This window comes from Schistocerca piceifrons, chromosome 5 (genome assembly GCF_021461385.2).
Source record: "Schistocerca piceifrons isolate TAMUIC-IGC-003096 chromosome 5, iqSchPice1.1, whole genome shotgun sequence".
NCBI lineage: Eukaryota > Metazoa > Arthropoda > Insecta > Orthoptera > Acrididae > Schistocerca > Schistocerca piceifrons.
In genome coordinates this window covers 38,200,719-38,225,347 of record NC_060142.1, presented here as the reverse complement: position 1 = coordinate 38,225,347, position 24,629 = coordinate 38,200,719, and the positions used below count along the sequence as shown (strand labels likewise).

The 24,629-nt window shown below is 43.3% G+C and overlaps 1 protein-coding gene across 1 annotated transcript in view; it reads left to right on the top strand.

Moving 5' to 3' along the window:
- The window catches only part of LOC124798238 (WW domain-containing oxidoreductase), a 153,851-nt gene that overhangs the window by 59,237 nt on the left and 69,985 nt on the right, over positions 1–24,629 (top strand). The window contains exon 5 of the mRNA XM_047261552.1: positions 24,287–24,466. Within this exon, the coding sequence (XP_047117508.1) occupies positions 24,287–24,466 (180 nt within the window). The remainder of the gene's footprint in view (positions 1–24,286; positions 24,467–24,629) is intronic.

Below are 24,629 nucleotides of genomic sequence, written 5' to 3'. Positions count from 1 at the left end.
CGTATCTGCCCCTTGGCTCCTACAGAATTATTTTAGATTTTATGCATTGTAAGAAAGATCACACACCATATTTTACACTTCAGTCTCTGGTTTTTAACATTTGAGATGGGCATCTCAGTTTTACAGTTGTGTACACTGATGATCACAACAAGGAGACTCCCTTGGCTGGGCTATAGTGTTCACCAACCAAGTCCTTAGGATTTGCCTTCCATGCAAATATACTGTATTTACCACTGCTCTCTATGCAATCCTGAAGGCACTGGAGCAGATGAGACGTGTTCAGCTTCTCATCTGCTCAGATTCTGTTAACATCCTACCACCATTATGATACATATACCCAGCAGAGACATTTGTCTGGCTAGAGTCCAGAGCAGCTACAAAGATAGGTGTGATGTGCATTCTGCCCAGAGAGAGAGAGAGAGAGAGAGAGAGAGAGAGAGAGAGAGAGAGAGAGAGAGGGAAAATACATTGTAATGCTGCCAATTGTCTTCTGTCATTTCATGCACTCTGACAGGTGACGGTGCTCTAGCATACTCAACGTGCCACAGTGAACAGCATTCTTAGTAACATGAACACTTACATGTACCTGCACGCACACGCGCGCACACACACACACACACACACACACACACACACACACACAAAATTTTGTCAATAATCATGACGTAGCTTCTTTCTTTAAATACTGTCAATGTTTAACGTTTCGTGTTTTGAACATTAATAATCCAGTTTGTTAAACAAACAGATTTTTGCATTGATTACATTAGGCATCTACAGTGATAGAATATATTTAAATCTGTTTCAAGGTATAAAAATGTGTGATATCAGAAACATATCATTTAATGGGTTACTAAAAGTTGATTTCTTTCATTGTGCAACCTAATACAGCATTACAATTTATATATTTAACGAAAGATGTCTTATGATGAAAACCACATTATTATGAGGCCAAAGATGAATACTCATGTTATTAATAATTTTTAATGCAGATGCAGAAACAATCATGCAAACAAACTCATAAGCACCAGTAATTAATACTTACATACTTCACAGTAATAAATCCATGCCATCATCTTCGCGGTCTCCTGTAGGTGACATACACTCAGCAAGTTTTAGAATGAAAAGTTCCATAGTCATGTGCCTACCAATGTCTGTATCGTTCAGTTTTTCTGCCTGTATTACACAAGCTGCCGATGCAGATTTTGACATACTGTGTATTGCCAACATCTGTAGTTTTAAATGTATCATTCTTTTCCACAATATAAGCTTTCACATGAGCCTATATCTGCTCAATTGGATTGTAATGATAATGGTATGAGGGTAATCTAACAATATGGTGTCCATGCTGCTTTGCAATTTCATCTATCTCATAAACTCGTGTGCAGACTTTAGGGCATTGACAAGAATGAACAGCTCTGTTCTGCTATGTGATGAACTATGAGGTACTCAATTAGAGGACAACCATCCATTAATATCTGCCATTTTGGAATTTGTTGTTGGATCTTTGTTCACTTGGGCTGAGTCAATACGTGCATTATCAACTGAAGACACATGGGTATACGGCAACAATTGTGCTTTAAACCATCGTTTGAAGACACACTGCACTCCATTTCAGAATGGAAATCCTCAGAATTCTTAGCCTATGATGCCTTAAAAATTAGCTTACTCTGGGGAATAAAGCCAGTTTCTGCCAATTCAACATGAAGTACTATAATTCTATTATTCTATTACCATTATCAGCTGGAATATGGAGCTGAATTGGCTGCTTCGGGCAGCTACGGGGTCAGACATGGGTCTGGTTCCTGTTGATGCTATTGGTAGGTGGGCTTTCATAAAATACATTCTGCATCTCAATAGGAAAGGGGACAGTAAATTGGTTGGGTTGATAACAAAATCCTTAATGAGGTGCTGGGGGTGGGTGGCATTGAAACTCATGAGAGTATCTCTTTTTTTGGGGCAAGATCAGTCTTCAGTGATACAACATTGAAAGGTATCAAGCATAATGAGAAGCTTCGACAGGCAGGCACCGTAGATGTTAAAGTGTCACAAGATTCTTATAAAAATACAGTGTGAAATGATGTTAGTGTATTGCATCAGAATATTAGGGGATTAACAAACAGTAGATCATGATGCACAGCTGGTTGCAATATATGACATAGCTCCAAACAGTAATGCAAAACAGTCCTCCAAAATGGTGCGTACAATTAATGATTTAACGATTGCAGCAAAACAAAGGCAGCATAGCTGTGGTGGCCTGCAGGAAGAAGTAGGCCTCTGCAAGCAGCTGCAGGGCACAGAAGTGCCAGCCTGTGCAAGGTCCTCAGTATTGTAATATCCCGTCCGGTGTGTCTTACAGGAGGGCTCAGTGGAAGTACTCTTAGAGTAAAATATTTAATATAAACAAAGTTGTGTGCATAGTAATAATCAATAATAAAGTGATAGTTCTTGTATTTGTCCAGTCTCTTGTGTTCAGAGGAATGTTTGCATTCCATAATGCTAACAGCTGAGGCTGAAGGCCTCTATTCTAAAATTCTAGTGAGTGACTACAGATATTTTCTGCTTAGTTTTCTCCACTTGTATTCTTATAACATTTGAGACAGCAGCATTGCCTACAAAGTAAGTATGGCTCTCTCTTAAATATTAAAACTCTTTCTATAAATTATTTAGAAACAGAAATAAATTACCCAAATTGCAAGTATCTATGTCATGTTGTACAATTAAACATTAAATAAAATTACTTCTTCATTCCATTAGGTTCTGTGAAAGTATTTAATAAATTTTATATCCCAAAAATCTAAATACTGATTCCTTCTATAGCGAAAAATATTTACAGAAAGTGTTATGCAAAAGTGAAAAATCCATGCAGGGCTCAATCAGTTACCAACATTTTATAAAGAGTGTCCATAGAACAAGCAGTTAGATATTAAAGTATACTAACATACTCTTATTATTGATAAAATTCACAAGACAGTTCAACCTTAATATATTAATAAAGGTGCTGTGATACTTATCTGGCAGAAAGATTCAACACTTTTTACTTGTAGCTATGTACTAATCTGAGGGAGGGTCCATGCCTCAATTATATGTACAATCTAGGTGTACTGGCTGAGGTTCTTATAGTCACTTCTTCCACTGGTTCACAGAACTGCTTACCAATCTCTTTAGAAGGTAAAAGTGTTTGAGCAATAAGAGATAGGAAGCCACTGCGCATCAATCTCTAGTGAAAGGAAAACATGTGGAGAAGCAACTGAAACAGTGGTTCAAAAGTATGGGTAGATTTAAGGATATTCGGCATTATGGTTTACATAATTTGTCATCTTTTTTTTTTTTTTTTAATGTAAGGATGTAAACGTGTAACTTCACTTCTAATCCATAGAGTCTCAAGACAATCCACATGTAGCACCTTACATAAGTTGTCTGCTTGATACAGGATGAGATGCTGAAAGTTACGATAAGGGCTGGAAATTGACAGCTAAATTACTTGCTGGAGTGGAATGCTGAAGGTGTGGAGGTATTAGACCAGTAGTTGTTATAATGTAATACACCCATCATGATTTCATTAGATGAATGAGGTATTGGCAATGCAGGAAGTAGATACACATGTCTGGCAGATGTGTAGCATCACATGGCACCAATCTTAAACAGTTTGGGTTCTCAACACGCAATGTTCTCAATCACACAATAAACAAGCTGGCAGTTTGATAATCTTGCATAGTATGCACATTGCTGAGTTTTATGTCTGACAAAGGTGGCTGTACAGAGGTGGAGGCCATGTCTGGGCATTAACATACATACACTTCCATAGTTCTCATGCAATGTGAGCAGTTGGTTGGGTGAAACCATATCATTCATGGTCATTGCAGAAAAACTCCAATTTAGCCACTGGTAAAGACTTGAGACTTTCTAGTGATAAATTGTGTAAATTAATGCCCAAAATGTAAAGTCAGAGGACCAATTGCAAACACAGATCACTACATTGCTGATGGGTATGAAGGGTGAATAATTTGTAAGAACACTGACAAAGTCAGAACTGGTAACAACCTTTTAAGCAGCTTATCTTCAAATATATGGTGAATCCAAATGACTCGGGAGATGTCTGCCTGCAAGCAAATAGATCAGTACTCTTCCTGCAAGCAAATAGACCAGTGCTCAGATGACACTTGCTGGATTCGTTTCAGTGGAGCACAGAGAACAGTCATACGTTTCTAAGTAACAGAAGAAATGAGTGAACACTGCATAGCTATTTGAGGCAAACAACATAGTGAGGAAACATCCTGGCAAATCCGCAAACAACAGCAGATCATTAGCAACAGAAATAGAGTACACTTCAGGAACACGATGAACAGATACTTCATTGTGTTAATATGGTAATGGAGAACAGCTCCGTAGCTAGGGGAACATGTTGATGGTTCAGTATAAATTCATGCAGTAGCTTGGAACTTCATTGAGGCTCAAGTATGGACAATTTAAATGATCTAATTGCACAAATAATCATAGCACAAATGTAAATATTCATCAAACTAAATGGTTAACTGAAGATTAGCATCAAAATGGGTACTGTAGTAAAATAATATAAGTATCAAACAATCATTTGTAATACAAACATCAACAAATAATGAAAGTGATTGGAGTCAGATATAGTGGAAGCAGAGGTTGTTTCTTGAAAGTCTCATATGGGAGTGAGCTTGCACCTGGCTGTGTCCAAAATTGAAGCTATTGTTTGATATGCTTTTGGGACAAGACATAGGTTGACATAATTTGTAATGTCCCTATAGTCAGCGATAAGCTTTAGGGTGACTTCTTGCAGTCATTCATTAAGGGAATCTGTACTTTCTGGGCTCATTCTTATATGGATTTAAGGAACAGAGTTTTATCCCAGTCACTTGTTTTCAGCACATCGTAAATGATGTAACAGCCATGCTGTGCAACAGCTAGTGGCATGTAGCTCTCTTGCTGATAAACTGTATTCTGATGCACACGAGGAACAAGGTGCAGTCTCGTCCAAGACTGCAGCTTCCTGTCACATTGTGGCATAGTAGTTTAAGGCAAATATGGTCTTAATGCATTGAGAATGGGATTTTTTATTACTATTGAATCATGTCTCCGCCTATCACTTGGCATAACCTACATATCAGCCAATAAGTGTAGCAGGTGTTGTGGATTAATAATGGTGTATCTATTGGCATGAATTATGGCAGCTGTTGATGATGTCGTGGACTGGTTCAGTTGTGCCTTTTTTGGTGCTTATCTGTGTCACTCGTTTCATACTGGATCTACGTACCTGCCGAAAATTTGTTTTTGCAATTGATTCCATAGAGTAAGAGCTGCGGAGAAGTTATAAAATTAAGTGTTCTGTGATGGTAACTTTTGTGGCGGCGTTCGTAGCGACAAACAATTCGCTGTAGAAACGGCTTACGAAGTCACCGCCACACTTTTAATAGCGGGCCGACCGGTCCGCTGGAACAGTGAACAGAAAGATGAAAACCCAAACACTCTGATTAAATAAAAGTCGGTACTTATCTTTATTAACGAAGATACAGAAACACAGTAGTGAACTCCGTGTCTACAGAAATCTGTCTAGTTCGAGTCGGAGCGGCTAGGTCGGCGTCGGCTGACGACAAACAACTACTCTGCTGCGATGAACACACAACTGACTAGCAAGTACACAATTCGGTGGCAAGTATACAACTGAGCGGCGAATACAGAACTGTCCTAGCGCTCGCGACTCCAGCGCTTAAGAAACCAGAAGCCAGCGGTGGCGCGCGCAGACTTGCGGCGATTTCCTGTCTCGCTGGCGCTGCTTATGTGGACGGCGTCCGGACTTTGATGCTGCCAACCTTTTGGCAGCGGGCTCGGGTGGCATTACTGGCTAGGATATAACACTCCTCCCCCCCAAATCGCCGCACCGTCGTTGAATAATGACGTGGCGAGCGTCGACGGCGGGGGAGGGGTCTGGCCGCAGGCGTAGCAGAAGAGACCGGGGCGGAGACTGTTGTCGGTGGCAGTCCCCGGTCCGCACCCCAGCATTGGCTGCGCGGGGCCTCGGGAAACACCGACTGAAAACCGAGGTCAGGGTGACCACGGGCGCAGCTTCTGGTACTGGACGCGACGGGGCGTCGGGACCCACGAAGAGAGGGTGCGTCTCCTGACGCTGCGTCGACGGCTGCTGAGTGGGCGCCGGACAAGGCGCTGCGGTGTCAGACTCCTTGGGGGTGCCCAAGGAAAGCGGCTGCAGGACAGGCTGCACAGCCACCGCTTGGGAAGGCGGCCCGGCTGAGGGGTCGACGTCCATCAGCTCCGAAGGCGGTGGCGACTGAAGAGGGACCGCAGGCGCCGGAGCGACCACCTGGGCCGCTCCCGGATGAAGCTGTGCGGGAGGCATCAACGGGACGGGCTGTCGGCGTGGTAGCGGCGACGGCTGCTGCTGCTGCTGCCCTGGGGGTGGCAGCGAAATTGGAAGGCGCGGCTGGAACCCGCCGCGGACCAAACCTGTGGACAAAGAACGAGTGGCAGAATCCGGGCGGCCAGCGCGGCGCAACTGGTTCTGATGCCTCCTGTGCACCCCAGTAGCACCTTGAACAGTATAAAAACCGCGACCCTGGACACTTATCACGGTACCACGTTCCCAATGACGGCGACCGTGATAAACTCTGAAAAAAACGGCGTCGTTGCGCTGAAAACGCGTGCGATGCTCAGAAGCGGCGGGTCGATCCGGGGGGTGCAACAACCGTAGTAGGGTGCGATGACGACGGCCATGGAGAAGCTCCGCAGGCGAAGGGCCGTCGCGTGGCGTGGTCCGGTACGACGACAGGAATGTGATGAGGGCCTGCTGACGAGAGTGCGTAGCACGAAGGCGGTCCATATGATCCTTGAATGTGCGTACAAAACGTTCCGCTGCACCATTCGATTGAGGGTGGAACGGCGGAGTAAGAACATAGCAAATGCCATTGGCAGAACAAAAACTTTCAAATTCAGCAGAGGTAAATTGTGGACCATTGTCAGACACTAAAACTTCTGGAAGACCCTCAATACAAAAAATTGAAGTCAACGCTTGTATAGTTTGTGAAGACGTTGTAGACTGCATGGGCACAACAAACGGAAAATTACTAAATGCATCTATCACGATGAGCCAACGAGAATGCCAATATGGACCAGCGAAATCAATATGTACTCGCTGCCAGGGACCGGCAGGGCGTGCCCACTCAAATAGCGTTGAGGCGGAGCAGCTTGGTGTTCGGCACACGTCGAACAATCTGTAGACATCTGCGTAATCTGCTTATCAATGCCGATCCATGTACAATGACGGCGGGCAAGCTGCTTGGTGCGGACCACTCCCCAATGACCTTGATGCAACAAGTCGAGGACCTTGGATTGGAGCACTTGGGGAACCACTACACGAAGCTGGTCATTCTCGGTGCGTAACAGCAAAACTCCGTGCGAAACAGACAACAGATGATGTTGCGGATAATAGCGACGAACCACAGGATCCGATATGTCCTTTGCCTTGGACGGCCAACCACGTTGAACAAAACGTAGTAGTAAACTCAGATGAGGATCCGTAGCTGTCTCACGTGCCACCTGACGATAATCAATCGGAAAATCCCGGAGGGATTGATGCTCATCGGCGTCAATCTGATGGCAAGAGTCGTCAGAGGAATCGAAGACATCATCCGCAGCAATCGGCAATCTAGAAAGCGCGTCAGCGTTTGCATGCTGAGCTGTAGGGCGATACAGTATCTCATACTGGTATTGTGATAACAAAAGAGCCCAACGTTGTAGTCTCTGAGCTGTCCACTGAGGAACTGGTTTAGACGGATGAAACAGTGACGTCAGGGGCTTGTGATCTGTTACTAAATAGAATGGTCTACCATAGAGGTAGTGATGGAATTTTGTGACACCGAACACAATAGCCAACGCTTCCTTGTCCAATTGGCTATAATTACTCTGAGCTTTGTTTAGCAATTTAGATGCGAACGCAATAGGACGTTCGGTGTTACCGACTCGGTGAGACAACACAGCACCGAGGCCGAAAGAAGAGGCATCACAAGCCAACACCAGAGGCTTGTTAGGGTCGTAATGGACCAGACAACGATCATTCAATAAAGCCTCTTTAAGCTGCTAAAAGGCTGATTGGCAATCAGCTGACCACACAAACGGAACATTCTTACGGCGGAGACGATGCAACGGTGCAGCAATCTGTGATGCATTAGGTATAAACCTAATATAAGACGTCAATTTGCCAAGAACTGCTTGCAATTCATGCGGATTGCGAGGGGCGGGCAAATCACGAACAGCTGCTAAATGTGACTGGGAGGGATGAATGCCTTGAGCATTAATAACATGTCCCAGATACTCCATCTCCGTAAGGAAAAATGAACGTTTATCGATGTTGCAACGTAGGCCTGCCTGAGACAACACTGTCAACAAACACTCCAAATTACGGAAATGTTCAGCAGGCGTCCGACCGGACACAACAATATCGTCTAAATAGTTGCAACACGATGGCACATTAGCCAGAAGTTGTGACAAAAAACGCTGAAAAACAGCTGGAGCTGACGCACAACCAAAAGGCAAACGCAGAAAACGGAACAACCCCAACGACGTGTTTATGACAAAATACTGTTGTGATTGCTCGTCGAGGGGCAATTGCAAATATGCTTCACGGAGATCAATTTTGGAAAAGAAACGAGCTTCCCCTAACTTATCCATCAGCTCGTCCGGTCTAGGCAAAGGAAAAGAATCAATGACAGTCTGAGGATTAACTGTCGACTTAAAATCAGCACACAAACGTAACTTGCCAGACGGTTTCTTTATAATAACTAAGGGAGAAGCCCACTGGCTCGCTGAAACGGGTTGAATAACGCCATTGTTTTGCCAACGACGAAGTTCTTCTTCTACAGGTGCCCGGAGGGCGTGAGGCACTGGACGAGCACGACAAAATCGAGGCTGAGCATTACCTTTTAACATAATATGAGCGGCAAAGTTCGCAGCACAACCTAGTTCGTCTTTAAATATGTCACTGTATTGTTTACACAAATCGGTTATGCTGTCTTGAGGAACAACAACAGAATTAATTTGCAACACATTGTCTTGGATAGACAGGCCAAACAAGTCAAAACAGTCTAATCCGAAAATGTTTACACTGTCTGTAGCGCGGAGCACTGTGAATGAAACTGTTTTTGTATTGCCACGGAATGTGGCTGGCACGCTACATACACCTAACACAGGAATTTGTTCTCCACTATAAGTAGCCAAAGAATGTTTTGCCGCTGAAAGTTTAGGGCGGCCGATAGCCGCATACGTAGCACTATTTATGAGAGTCACAGACGCACCAGTGTCTAATTGAAAATTGAAGGTCTTATCCTGGATGTGTAGCTTCACAAATAGTTTATTACACTGTCTCTGGATCGGTGCAGTGGAGGCAGAAGACACAAAATCAGCGCGTTTAGCGCGTGTTCGCTGCTTACGACAACTCGTGGGTTGGGCGGGTGGAACAACAACTCCCGCTTCACTTGCAGTCTGTACATTACTTTTTACAGCGTTTGAATTACGCTTGGGTCGCATAGCAGAGGGCTGGGTGGGTGGCTTACTGCGAACAAGTTTATTACCCACACGAACCGTGGAAGAGTCTTTAAACGCGACCTTCTGGGCGGGCTGGCTTTGAAGAACATGAATATCCATGGGCTGGACAGCACTAGAATTGTTCTTGCGTTTACGCAAACAAACAGTCTGGATGTGTCCTTTCCATTGACAAAAGTGACAAACCGCGTTTCTTAACGGGCAACGTTCACGGGGATGAGCAAGAACACACTTAGGGCAAGACTTAACTCTATCATTTTGCACACGCGGCTGACGAATGTGTTTAACATGACGCGGCCGGCTAGTGTTTACAGTCTGACTCTGCCGGTGGGGCCGCGGGCGTGACATAACTTGCTTAGCACAGGCGATTTGAGAAATACATGGCTGATCTAACTCACACTCAGCATAGTCAAAAGTATCTTGGGCTTCAATGATGTGCATCACAGTCTCTAATGACGGGTCAGGCAACTTTAAGATAGCAGCACGAATACGAGAATCTGCAATGTTTTGAGTAATAGCGTCTCGTAGCATGACATCACTGTAGGAAGCTCCACATGCACAATTAAATCGGCACTGACGGGTGAGGCCCCGTAAATCTGTTAACCACTGTTTATTAGATTGATGTGGCAGTTTCTTTAATCTGAAGAACTTGAATCTGGCTGCTGCCACATGAACTCGCGACTCGAAATACTCAGCAAGCTTGTTAACAACAACGTCGTAGTCTAAAGCTTCTGGCTGGGATTCCGGGAACAACTTACAAAGCAGTCGATAGATTTCCACGCCTGCAGTGGAAATTAAATAAAGCTGCCGCTCAGTACCTGTGATTTTGTAGACTGTCATGTGCGCCTGCAACTGCGCGAAATATTCTCGCCATTCTTCTCTTGATGCATCAAAAGCACGGAAAGGTGGTGCTGCCTGTACTTGTTCCTTTTGTGTTGGAGGATTAGCCGCTTGTTTGGCGATTGCTTCCACCAGACTTTGTATTTGCTGACTCTGTAACAAGATCAACTGTTGTAATTCGGCAGACATAGTGAACACAAATTAAACCAGCCCCCAAAATTTTATCGCTATAATTAGTATAACGAGAAACAAGTTGAACCAGCCCTGCACACGAGTTCGGAAGTCCTCGTCGCCAGTTTTGTGGCGGCGTTCGTAGCGACAAACAATTCGCTGTAGAAACGGCTTACGAAGTCACCGCCACACTTTTAATAGCGGGCCGACTGGTCCGCTGGAACAGTGAACAGAAAGATGAAAACCCAAACACTCTGATTAAATAAAAGTCAGTACTTATCTTTATTAACGAAGATACAGAAACACAGTAGTGAACTCCATGTCTACAGAAATCTGTCTAGTTCGAGTCGGAGCGGCTAGGTCGGCGTCGGCTGACGACAAACAACTACTCTGCTGCGATGAACACACAACTGACTAGCAATTACACAATTCGGTGGCCAGTATACAACTGAGCGGCGAATACAGAACTGTCCTAGCGCTCGCGACTCCAGCGCTTAAGAAACCAGAAGCCAGCGGTGGCGCGCGCAGACTTGCGGCGATTTCCTGTCTCGCTGGTGCTGCTTATGCGGACGGCGTCCCGACTTTGATGCTGCCAACCTTTTGGCAGCGGGCTCGGGTGGCATTACTGGCTAGGATATAACAGTAACTGCATATAATGTAAATCAGTGAATTAGTAAGCCTGGTGCATGTCAGAAGGTAAAATGAGGATCTCGCATTGTCACAACTCATGGCTGATCTCTGTATCTTTTATGTCGATGGTGGTCTCTTATGGATTGCTTGCATATTATAGAAAGGAGTGTGTAATGAAAGCAGCAGTGTCTCGAAGGTTGCTTTCATAACCAAGATGTCTAATACGTAACAGCACACAGACTGTGGTCACAGCTACAATTTGAAATCAATTAATAATACTTGTGATAAGCTTCCAGGATATACGTTTGGTAAATCTTAATGGATAGGGCATCAATATTCGTGGTAATTCTTAAGGAAAATGTGTACAAGAGAGCAGTATTCATTGTCTAAATTTCTGGAAGGAATTCTAAAATGACAGCACCACACAAGTGCGAACTGAATTGTTCCACAATCTGTCATTCCAGTCAGAGGTCTGTCGGCTCTATCTTTCAGCATGTCAATGGGCTGTGCATATGTCAATCGTGGTTTAGTGGCTAGCACACTACCTTGCACTTGATTTTGTTACTACCCATAGTAGAGGCATCTAGGATATCAACAGACTTCATTGTGAAAGCTAATTAAGTGTAACTTTATTACATTAACGAATCTACCAATTGAGGAGGGGATTTTTGAGAACGAGAGGTCTACTTGAGATGGTGGTATACTCCTTTAGGTTTGTTGCAACAAATAATCCTGTATCAATTTGTTTCTGGGATCCAGTCTGGGAATAAAACTTCTACTCAACACACTATCAGCTAGTTGCTCTGGATAGTGCAGTGTCTCACAAGGTTGGCTGTGCTGGCCTGATGTCACAGTAGCTGTCGCAGAGTGGCTGGTGAGGGTCGGAAGGGAAGGGGGTACACATACATTGGTGTAAGTGAAGTACCAGTGGTAATAGTGGTGTGAGGGGGGGGGGAGAAGAGAGTTCAGAGAAGTCTCAGCAATGTCCAAACGGCCGAGCACTTGAGGGACAAGAGTGAGGTAAGGGAAAGCAGTAAACTTCGCCTCTCCAAAATAGCATCTCACATGCGTGACCAGCTAGCAAATTTGAATAGCTTTCAAGTGTCAACTTTACAGTCATCTAGTTGGATGACATTAATAGCCATTTCATAAACAATTACAAAATCACAAAAGCTTGACAACTATTTCCAGTTGCTTTCACTAATTACTGCTTTCTAAGTGGCTTTAACTGTCCAGAAGTTTTGGCATTAAGAAGGTGTTTGTTGCTGAAGCAAAGATATGTACTCAGTCTGCACTTCCCATGTCTACTAATTTCACTTTCATGTTCATCTTTGCAAAGTTTAGCATGTCTTACTACATAAAAACGTGTAAAGGGTGGCCAGGAACCTACACTGCTGGCAGTTCAAGAACAATCACACTTTAATCAGTTAAATTCCTAAGGGAAGAACAATTTGAATTAAGCCACTTGGATAGAGTGCCAGTAGAATATGCGGAAGTGCACTAAACAGTAATTGCAGAAAACAGTTAAACTCTCTTGGCCATAACAGTGGAGTTGATGGATAACAAATAACTGCTGTAACCATGTATGACAAAGATCTCTGTAGCAATCATAGAAACGTAGATTATAGTCATATGTTCCTTAAGTAAGTGTGTCTGACAAATGGATAAAATTGTGATGTGATTCTTATTGACTGTGTAATGTAGTAATTAGAATTGTTGTTCTCTGTCAACCATCAGAATGGATGGGTGCTAATGTCTTATGGAGTCTAAGAATGACTTAATGTTACTGACTACTCAGAGTGTGGCAAAATTACATTTCACAGGCGTTCATTCTCAAAAGCTTCACACAGTGAGGTGTTTCCAGGTGGTAATGATTCAATGTTAGATTCTATGGACTTCATTATCCAAGGACAGTCTCTCATTAGTCAACAGCACAGCATAGAATACTGTAAATAATACTGGACACAGCCAACATGCAGGTTGTGGTAACTTGCGGCAATGCAAAACAATATTGAAGGTAAGGGAGAGGAGGATACCCTGCTCACTCCACCTGTGTAGTGGAGATAATCCTTATTTTAACCACAAGCATAGTAGGAAATAATGACATAGCATAAGCATGAATCACAATAAGTGAACTCAAATGGGAATCATGGCCTGTGCAGCAGTGCAGAGCAACAGGCGGCAAAACATCTACACAGGAGGTAGCAAAGGGAGGAACTGAAAAAATGATGCTACAGCAATTGGCAGTGGTTCATGAAAGCAAAATAAGCCATATGACTAGGGAATGTGAACAACTTGTGGGGCGGCAATGTCGTCTTTTTACAAGAGCCTGGAAACTATTTCTATGGTCAGCCAGAAAGCAACGGAGAACATATTGACCAGATTTGTTAACATTACGGGTGGCACACTAACAGTTACTTCCACAAATTCTAAGCAATTCAGGATGGTGTACAGTCCTCGCGATTTCACTTCCTATTTGTACCAAAAATATGACTTTGCTCCCTGGCGTGACTGCATCTCGGGCACCACATGACCCTTCTACGCACCCCTGTTGGTTAAGAATCATGAACAAGGTCCACCTGAAAATGTCCCTTTGTCAGCAATCATATTGTAGGAGCAATGATAGCTCAGCAACACATGCTGAAACTTTGGGCCAACTGTAATCGGTCTCTACAGCTTCTTAGCTCTTGACAAGTACTGGAAACTTTTCAAGGAAATCAACTATTCTCAAAAAAAATTCTTACACATTCTCCCCCTTCCAAGAAGCTGGTCCCTTCTACAAGACCATGTCAAAAACCATGGCTTACTAAAGGGATAAAAATATCTTGTAAATAGAAAAGATAAATGTATCTAAGAGCAAGAAAAAGAAACGGCCCAGAAACAGTCAAATATTATAAAAACTACTGTACTGTATTAAGGAAAGTTATTAAAAAGCCCTAAAGTATGTGCATTATAACTGAGATTAGCAACTGTGACAAAAAATTAAAACAATTTCGAATATTGTTGAAAGGGAAGCCAGTAAGACTGTGTTACCATCAGACTGAATGAAAAGTTTACTAACAAAAAGTCAGAGGTTGAACATATTTTTATAATCATTTTTTTAAATGTTGTGGAGAAAATAGGAACCAATGTTCATTAGAAAAGGCAAAGCAGTATACGGGAGAGGCAATACCTATGCAATTTGATAAAACTGAAATTCTACCTGCCTCTACTTCTGAAGTTTGGAAACAATAAACTCATCAAAAGTAAAAGCTTACATGGAATTAATGACAGCTCCAACAAAGAACTAAAATCTTATTCCCAACAGATAAATAGGATTCTCGGCCACATACAATAGTCAATGAAACAGGGCAGTTTTCCTGGAAGATTGAAACATGCTATTGTTAAACCATTGCTTAAACAGGGGGGATAGTCTGATACCAACAACTGCCACCCAATCTCGCTTCTGACAGCTTTGTCCAGAATTCTTGAAAAAGTAATGTATTCAAGAGGAGCTTCACATATTTGTAAAAATAAGTTTTAACAAAATGCTAATTTGTTTTTCACAAAAGGCTTTTAAACAGTAAATGCTATATATACGTCTTCTGATCAAATATTAAATGCTCTGAATAACCAAACATCACCAATTGGGATTTTCTGTGATCCCTCAAAGGCTTTCGATTGTGTAAATCACAGAATTCTTCTAGATAAGCATAAGTATTGTGGTATGAGTGGGACATTGTGCAAAAGGTTCAATTCATATTTAACTGGAAGAGTACAGGAGGTTGAAATAAACAGTTCACATAATGCACAAAACTCAGCAAATTCCTCAAACTGGGGAGACATCAAGAATGAAGTTGCACATGGCTCAATCTTGGGTTATTGTTCTTAATATATATTAATGGCTTGCCACGCTGTATTCACAAAGATGCGAAGCTTGTTATTTTTGCTGATGATACAAGTATATTAATACCCAACACACAAGAATTAGCTGAGGAAATTGTAAATAACATCTTTCAGAAAATTATTATGTGGTTTTCTGCAAATGAACTCTCATTAAATTTTAGTAAAACACAATATATAGCCGGCCGCGGTGGTCTAGCGGTTCTAGGCGCTCAGTCCGGAACCGCGCGACTGCTACGGTCGCAGGTTCGAATCCTGCCTCGGGCATGGATGTGTGTGATGTCCTTAGGTTAGTTAGGTTTAAGTAGTTCTAAGTTCTAGGGGTCTTATGACCACAGACGTTGAGTACCGTAGTGCTCAGAGCCATTTGAACCACAATATATACAGTTCTGTACAGTAAAGACACAACATCATTAATAGATATAGAGCCTCAGCAGAAGTTTGTAGCTAAGGCAGAATATTCCAAATTTTTGGTGTGTTCCCTGATGAGAGATTGAGGTGGAAGAAACACATTGATGATCTGCTGACATGTTTGAGTACAGCTATTTGTGCTATTAAGGTTAGTGCAAATTTTGGCAATAAACATAGAAGTAAATTAGCATACTATACCTATTTTCATTCACTGCTTTTGTATGGTATCATTTTTTGATGCACTTCATCAGTTCATGTAATCAGAATAATAGATGGAGCCCGGCCAAGATCGTCTTGCTGACATTTATTTAAGGAACTAGGGATATTCACAGTAGCTTCATGTATATGTACTCACTTATGAAATTTTTATTAATAACCCATCCCAATTCACGTGAACCGTAGCAAGGTGCCTCAAACTGCATGGCTACCCCGCACAGTAGTGGTGAAGGAAGCAGGTATCATTCTGCTGAGTACAAGGGGATGTGGGAAATGGAGAAATGCAGAAACAGACTGAGCCACCAAGAAAGCCTCCAGGAAACATAACATAACATGAAACTTCCTGACAGATTAAAACCGTGTGTTGGACCGACACTTGAGAACGGGACCTTTGCCTTTTGCGGACAAGTGCTCTACTGCCTGAGCTACCCAAGCATGACTCACAGCGTGTCCTCACAGCTTCAATTCTGCCAGTACCTCGTCTCCTATCTTCCAAACTGCACAGAAACTCTTCCGCAAACCTTGCAGAACTAGCACTCCTGAAAAAAGGATATTGTGGAGACATGTCTTAGCCACAGCCAGGAGTATGTTTCCAGAATGAGATTTTCACTCTGCAGCAGAGTGACATAACACAGCGTGGCATTCCCCTGCAGGTTTCACTGTTGTGTTAGAGATCCATGCAACCGTAGAGGGTGGAGTGGCTGCAGTGAGGTACAATAAGCTGCAGTTGGTGAAGACATGGTGTACCTCATGCTGGTCAGTCTGCAGGTTGAAGTAGCCCCGACCTGTCTCTGCATTGGGCACTGTCCTATAAAACATAGCTTCCTATTCCAGTGAGTGGATCCCCCAGTCTCTGATGGCTGTGGTGTGCAGATCACTGTAGGTCACATTATAAATGAGTGCATTTTGTATTATGATGAGAGGACCAAAGGAATTTTCAATGGGGACCTGCCCTTTATTTTAGCTGATGACGAGACGAATCTGTTGAAGATCACTATCAGCTATATTCTTTTACTTTGTTCCCTTGGATTTTCCTTTTTACTGTACATTTTCAATGTACGAGATTTTTGTCATTTGTGTGTGTGTGTGTGTGTGTGTGTGTGTGTGTGTGTGTGTGTGTGTGTGTGTGTGGTAACATTTTAGTACAGGGAGCTGCCATTCTTGGATGTTCTGGTACGCAGAAAACCAGACAGCATCTATCAGCAGAAAACCCACACAGACCACTACCTCCATGCCTCTAGCTGTCATCACCCATCACTGAGGGAAGGAGTGCTAAATATGTGGTCCATAGAGCTCATGTAATCTCTGACAGAGAAAGCATAAAACTTGAAATGGACCACCTTAGTGACATGTTTCAGAAAAATGGGTATAGTGATCACCAAATTTATGCACCTTCAAGCAAAAGACCACACCACAGTCAACACCCAATCAAGACCAACCAAAACAGATAGCCTAAGTTCCATACATGGGCAACATATCTGGAAAAATAAGTAAAATTTTACAATCACAAGATATTAGATGTGTGTACCACATGCTGGGGAGGACCAATTCCCTTTTAGGGACAGTAAAGATGACCTGGGTGTCTTGAATCTGGAGTGTATTACATACCACGTGAGTTGGGAACATGTATGTCAGCAAACCATTTACATAATTGAAGAAAGGTGCACGGGACACAAACAGCACACCAGCTTCCAGCAGCCCACAAAATCAGCATTTGCTTTACATTGCCTTGAAATTAACCACAAAATGAAATACAAAGATACAAAAATACTGCAATACACATCCTACTATTGGGATAGTGTATACAATGAAGCTATCAAAATCCAGCTACATGAGAACCTCATCAAAAAGGACAGTGGATCAACTTCGTCAATGTGGGCTCCGGAACTGAAAATTCTCCAAATGCAGTGGAAACGAAACACTGAGCACAACGGAACACTGAGCAAGCAAAGGTAGAGCATAGACTGAGGACTGCCACTTGATTCCAGAGTGTGACCTACCCCCACCACCACAGCCAGTACACCATGCAGTCTGTACATACGGTCAATGTAGGGGGAGTGCCAGTTCGAGCACCTGCTTTAAGTAAACAATGTCCTAGCTACAAAAAAGGCCCATTTCAAGGCTGACATAATTTGTAAAAGACTTTTGGTACATGAACTAACAGCTGTTAATGGGTTTGTTCCTGGTACGTCTTACCATGAAACTACAATGGATGTGTCGGGGACCCCGGCGATTGGCTCCCAGAGCAGGAGGCTTGGATACATTGCAATCTCCGGCAGGCAAATCATTCATGGTCATGCATTGTTCAGAGCATTTGGCAACAGGGCAATCCCACTGACAGTCGGAGCGCATGGTGCCAAGTTTCTGTAGTTTAAAAATTGTGCATTGTTGACCTACAAAACATTAGTAATTTTGCTTCCTACTGGCACCAACTGTCCAGAGTTAAAATTTCGTGTCACAATTTTTCTCCACTCTTTATGTCGCACTTACTGGTCCAGAATGTCAGTCAGCAGGAGTAACGTGATGACGATGCCACATTACACCCTCAAAAATTCATTCTACAGTGATCAATGAACCCAACTGCATGCCCAAGAGACTATCAAGCAACATGATAGGTAACTGTTGCCAACAAAGTGTTTAGCACTGTGCCATAATTTTGACATCAGTATTCAAAGAACAGGTATTTGTCAATTATATTAGTGTCTGGAAGTAGGCTGAATGATAACAATCAGTAAGCCAATACTATTACTTTCATTAACAAGCCTCACATTGGTTGTGTACATTTTAGTTTTAAGATATAAAGTGATAAAAGTGTGTGTACATAAAGCATTGTATTGAAACAATAATATCAGTTTTTGTAAATAGGAGAAAGTTAAGAAATCAAACAGTGGAAAATCCAGGATGGAGTGTAACAATATTATGAGAAGGAAAGTTACTACTCACCATATAGTGGAGCTGCTGAGTTGCAGATAGGCACCAGAAAAAAAAAGATTTTCACACTTGAAGCTTTCGGCCAATGGCCTTTGACAACAATAGACACACATACGCACACACACACTCACGCAAACGCAACTCACACGAACGCCTACAGTCTCAGGCAACTGAAACCCCACTGTGAGCAGCAGCACCAGTGCATGATGGGAGTGGCAACTGGGTGGGGGGAAAGGAGGAGGCTGGGGCAGGGAGGGAGAGGGATAGTATGGTGGGGATGGTGAACAGTGAAGTGCTGCAGGTTGGGTAGCAGGCAGAGGAGAGGTGGGGAGGGGGGAGAAGTAGTGGAAAAGGAGAGAAATAAATAAAAAATAAAATAAAATAATTTAAAAAATGTAAAATGACTGGGTGTGGTGGTGGAATGACAGCTGTGTAGTACTGGAATGGGAGCAGGGAAGGGACTGGATGGGTGAGGACAGCGACTAACAAAGGTTGAGGCCAGGAGGGTTACAGGAATGTAGGATGTATTGCAGGGAAAGTTCCCACCTGTACCATTCAGAAAAGTTGGTGTTGGTGGGAAGTACCCATATGGCACAGGCTGTGAAGCAGTCATTGAAATAAGGGATATCATGTTTGGCAGTGTGTTCAGCAACAGGGTGGTCCACTTGTTTCTTGGTCGCAGTTTGTCGGTGGCCATTCATGCGGACAGACAGCTTGTTGGTTGTCATTCCTACATATGAGGGCAATTCAATAAGTAATGCAACACATTTTTTTTCTAAAACAGGGGTTGTTTTATTCAGCATTGAAATACACCAGGTTATTCCCCAATCTTTTAGCTACACAACACTATTTTTCAACGTAATCTCCATTCAATGCTACGGCCTTACGCCACCTTGAAATGAGGGCCTGTATGCCTGCACTGTACCATTCCACTGGTCGATGTCGGAGCCAACGTCGTACTGCATCAATAACTTCTTCATCATCCGCGTAGTGCTTCCCACGGATTGCGTCCTTCATTGGGCCAAACATGTGGAAATCCGATGGTGCGAGATTGGGGCTGTAGGGTGCATGAGGAAGAACAGTCCACTGAAGTTTTGTGAGCTCCTCTCGGGTGCGAAGACTTGTGTGAGGTCTTGCGTTGTCATGAAGAAGGAGAAGTTCGTTCAGATTTTTGTGCCTACGAACACGCTGAAGTCGTTTCTTCAATTTCTGAAGAGTAGCACAATACACTTCAGAGTTGATCGTTTGACCATGGGGAAGGACATCGAACAGAATAACCCCTTCAGCGTCCCAGAAGACTGTAACCATGACTTTACCGGCTGAGGGTATGGCTTTAAACTTTTTCTTGGTAGGGGAGTGGGTGTGGCGCCACTCCATTGATTGCCGTTTTGTTTCAGGTTCGAAGTGATGAACCCATGTTTCATTGCCTGTAACAATCTTTGACAAGAAATTGTCACCCTCAGCCATATGACGAGCAAGCAATTCCGCACAGATGATTCTCCTTTGCTCTTTATGGTGTTTGGTTAGACAACGAGGGACCCAGCGGGAACAAAACTTTGAATATCCCAACTGGTGAACAATTGTGACAGCACTACCAACAGAGATGTCAAGTTGAGCACTGAGTTGTTTGATGGTGATCCGTCGATCATCTCGAACGAGTGTGTTCGCACGCTCCGCCATTGCAGGAGTCACAGCTGTGCACGGCCGGCCCGCACGCGGGAGATCAGACAGTCTTGCTTGACCTTGCGGCGATGATGACACACACTTTGCCCAACGACTCACCGTGCTTTTGTCCACTGCCAGATCACCGTAGACATTCTGCAAGCGCCTATGAATTTCTGAGATGCCCTGGTTTTCCGCCAAAAGAAACTCGATCACTGCCCGTTGTTTGCAACGCACATCCGTTACAGACGCCATTTTAACAGCTCCATACAGCGCTGCCACCTGCCAGAAGTCAATGAAACTATACGAGAAGAAGCAGGAATGTTTGACAATATTCCACAAGAAATTACCGGTTTTTTCAACCAAAATTGGCCGAGGAAAAAAATGTGTTGCATTACTTATTGAACTGCCCTAGTAGAATGCAGCACAGTGGTTGCAGCGTAGCTTGTAGACCACATGACTAGTTTCACAGATAGCCCTACCTCCTATGACATAGGTGATGTTAGTGACTGGGCTCACCTTTGCCACACTTCCAAATTGTCATACAGGACTTGTTAAAGACCTTTTTTCCTTCTCCCAATCCCTGCAGTAGAAACACTTTTTTGCCACCAACCCTACCAATTAGACTCCACCAAAGACCAATATTGAATCTTGTCTAACTCAGTTCACCCTTCCATCCGTGATCCACCCCCACTACCCCCAAACCACCCCTTCTTAGTTTTCCAGAGTTTCTTAACCTCAAACCTTGCTTTATCATCATTCCCCAAATCCCTCAACATGTAGACTAACCTTACATCTCCAGAAAGAACTGCAGTCCACCATCTAAAAACTGATCCCAACATTATAATCCTACCTGTGGACAAAGTCTTCACCAATATTGTTCTAAACTGCAAGGATTGCCTAGCGGAAGGACTCAGCCAGCTGTCAGATACTTCCACCGACGAACCTTGCTACAGTGACCCCATTCCAGTAATCCATCAGGACCTCCAGTCACTACTCAAATCCATAGGCACATTTCAGAACCTGTCCCCGGAGTCCATCTCTCTACTCACCCCTATCACTCCCTGCATTCCTACCTTCTATATGCTTCCTAATGTCCATAAACCTAACCACCCAGGACTCCCCATTGTGGCCAGTTACTGTGGCCCCACTGAGAGAATCTCTGCTCTCGTAGACCTACGACCTATTACCCGGAAACTACCCTCCTATATAAAAGATACCAATCACATTTCCTCCACGGACTCTCCACAGTTCCTGTCCCTTTACCACACGGTGCACTGCTCATCACTGTTGATACCACCTCCCTGTACACTAACACTCCAAATGCCCATGGCCTTACCACTACTGAACGCTACCTTTCCCAATGCCCGACAGATATCAATCCAACAACCCCCTTCCTAGTCGCCATGACCAAGTATGTCCTCACCCGCAGTTACTTCTCCTTTAAGGCACTACGTACAAACAAATCCGGGGTACAACTATGGGCACTTGCATGGCACTATCCTATACCAACCTATTCATGGTCCATCTAGAGGAAGCCTTCCTAAACACCCAGAATCCTAAACCCCATACCTGGTTCAGATTCAATGATAACATCTTTGCTATCTGGATTGAAGGTGAGGACGCCCTATCCACATTACTCCAGGACCTCAGCAACTTCTCACCAATTTGCTTCACCTGGCCCTACTCAACCCTCCTAGATGTTGACCTCCACCTCAAAGATAGCTACATCAGTACCTCCATCCATATCAAACCTACTAACCACCAGCAATAGATACACTTCAACAGCTGCCACCCATTCCATACCAAGAAGTCCCTTCCATACAGCCAAGCCACCCATGGTCATCACATCTGCAGTGATGAGCAGTCCCTCTCAAAATATACCGAGGGTCTCACTGAATCCTTCACTGACCATAATTATCCTCCCAACCTTGTACAAGAACAAATCTCCTGTACCTTATCTTCCCAGTCTCCCACCACCTCCCAAAGTCCCACTATCCCGCCACATAACTCAGTACCACCCAGGACTGGAGCAACTGAATTACATTCTCTGCCAGGGTTTCAGTTACCTCTCGTCGTACCCTGAAATGGGAAATGTCCTGCCTACTATCCTTCCCACACCTCCCACAGTGGTATTCCACCATCCACTGAACCTACACAATGTACTCGTCCATTCTTACACAACTCCTGCTCCCAATCCCTTACCTCATGGCACATACCATTGTAATATACCTAGATGCAAGACCTGTACCTTTCATCCTCTGACCACCACCTACTCCGGTCCGGTCATTAACATCACCTATCCCGTCAAAGGCAGGGCTACCTGTGAAACCAGTCATGTGGTCTAAAAGCTAGGCTGCAACCACTATGCTGCATTCTATGTCGGCATGACAACCAACAAGCTGTCTGTCCGCATGAGTGGCCACCGACAAACTGCGATCAAGAAACAAGTGGACCATCCTGTTGCTGAACACACTGCCAAACATGATATCCTTCATTTCAATGACTGCTTCACAGCCTGTGCCATATGGACCCTTCCCACCAACACCAGCTTTCTGAATTGCACAGGTGGGAATTTTTCCTGCAATACATCCTATGTCCCCGTAACCCTCCTGGCCTCAAACTTCGTTAGTCGGTGTCCTCACCCATCCAGCCCCTTCCCTGCTCCCATTCCAGCACTACACAGCTGTCATCCACCACCACACCCAGTCTTTTTTTTTCAAATTTTCTATTTATTTTATTTTATTATTTTTTTATTTCTCTTTCTTTCTCTCCTTTTCCCCACTACTTCCCCCCCCCCTCCCTCCCCACCTCTCCCCTGCCCACCACCCAACCTTCAGCACTTCACTGTCCACCATCCCCACCATACTGTCCCTCTCCCTCCCTGCCCTAGCCTCTTACTTTCCCCCACCCAGTTGCTGCTCCCATCGTGCACTGGTACTGCTGCTCACAATGTGGTTTCATTTTTTGTGTGTGTGTGTGTGTGTGTGTGTGTGTGTGTGTGTGTGTGTGTGTGTGTATATTGTTGACAAAGGCCATTGGCCAAAAGCTTTAAGTGTAAAAATCTTTTTGTTCTGCCTATCTGCGACTCAGCATCTTCACTATATGGTGAGTAGCAACTTTCCTTCTCATAAAAAAGTTAAGAGAGTAATACAGTACGTTGATATTAACTGACAGTTAGTCATCTGATGTTGGTATATACAAGAAACTGAAAAGTTGTGAAGCTTGTAGCCTTCGATCTGCATATACAGTGTAATGTGTATTGTATGTGAAAAGACGAAATTGGAAGAGAGAACCTTAGCCAATTATTTTGCATATTACAGATCTAAAGATAGCTTGTAGATAAACCAAAAGTAGTAACTGATAAAACTACATTTGCGATCTTGACTGTTGAGGGTTTTTCTGAATCCACAGCTTTAACACAGCATATCACTTATCTCCAAATCTGACCATATTGAATGATCAATGAACTGAATTTGCAGATGAATGCTGCTGTTGAAGATGTATACTTCTGAGTTGCCAGATGCCAAAGGGTAAAGTTGACAACATAGTTTGGAAATGAGATTCCAAACAGCAGCCTGCAGATGCAATTCAGATCATGAGAAATAGCAGAAGGGTGTCACTGCTGGCAGGCATTGTTAAACACAGGGTGCATCTCCTATCTTAGCTCATACCACCCAATGAGTTGTAATTGCCACACACTGAAAGAAATAAGCAAGTTATTCATAATGTCATTAACAAAGAGAGTTTATCTGCAGTTTATTATTTGGTAATGTAAAGAAAGAAAGGCTTTTGAGTAATTAATTAATTTTTAAAAAAATAGTAGTGTGTTTGCAGTATAAAATGAAATATTTGACCATTCTTGGTGTTGCCATTGCCCTATGTTTTCAGATTTTGGTATTTTTGTATTGTTATGAAATGATTGCATGTTCTACTTGATACTAATCTGTTACTGTATTCGCAGGTCATTGGACTATCTCATTCTTAATGCAGCGATTTTTGGGTTACCATTCTCATTGACAGGGGATGGATATGAAACATTGTTTCAAGTAAACCACTTGAGTCACTTTTATCTCACACTGCTGCTTCTGTCATCGCTGCATTCATCATCTAGGATTGTTGTTGTGTCTTCGGAATCCCACAGGTAAGTTGCTGCAAATTATCCATTGGAGGGGTTTGTAATATGTTCCAATCCTGTTTTTCATGTCCATTTATTTGAATTCTCATCCTGTCTCTTTTTTCTTCCTTCTAATTTCTTCATAATCACATAGTCATATCATATATTTCAACTCCATCCGTCTACTCTG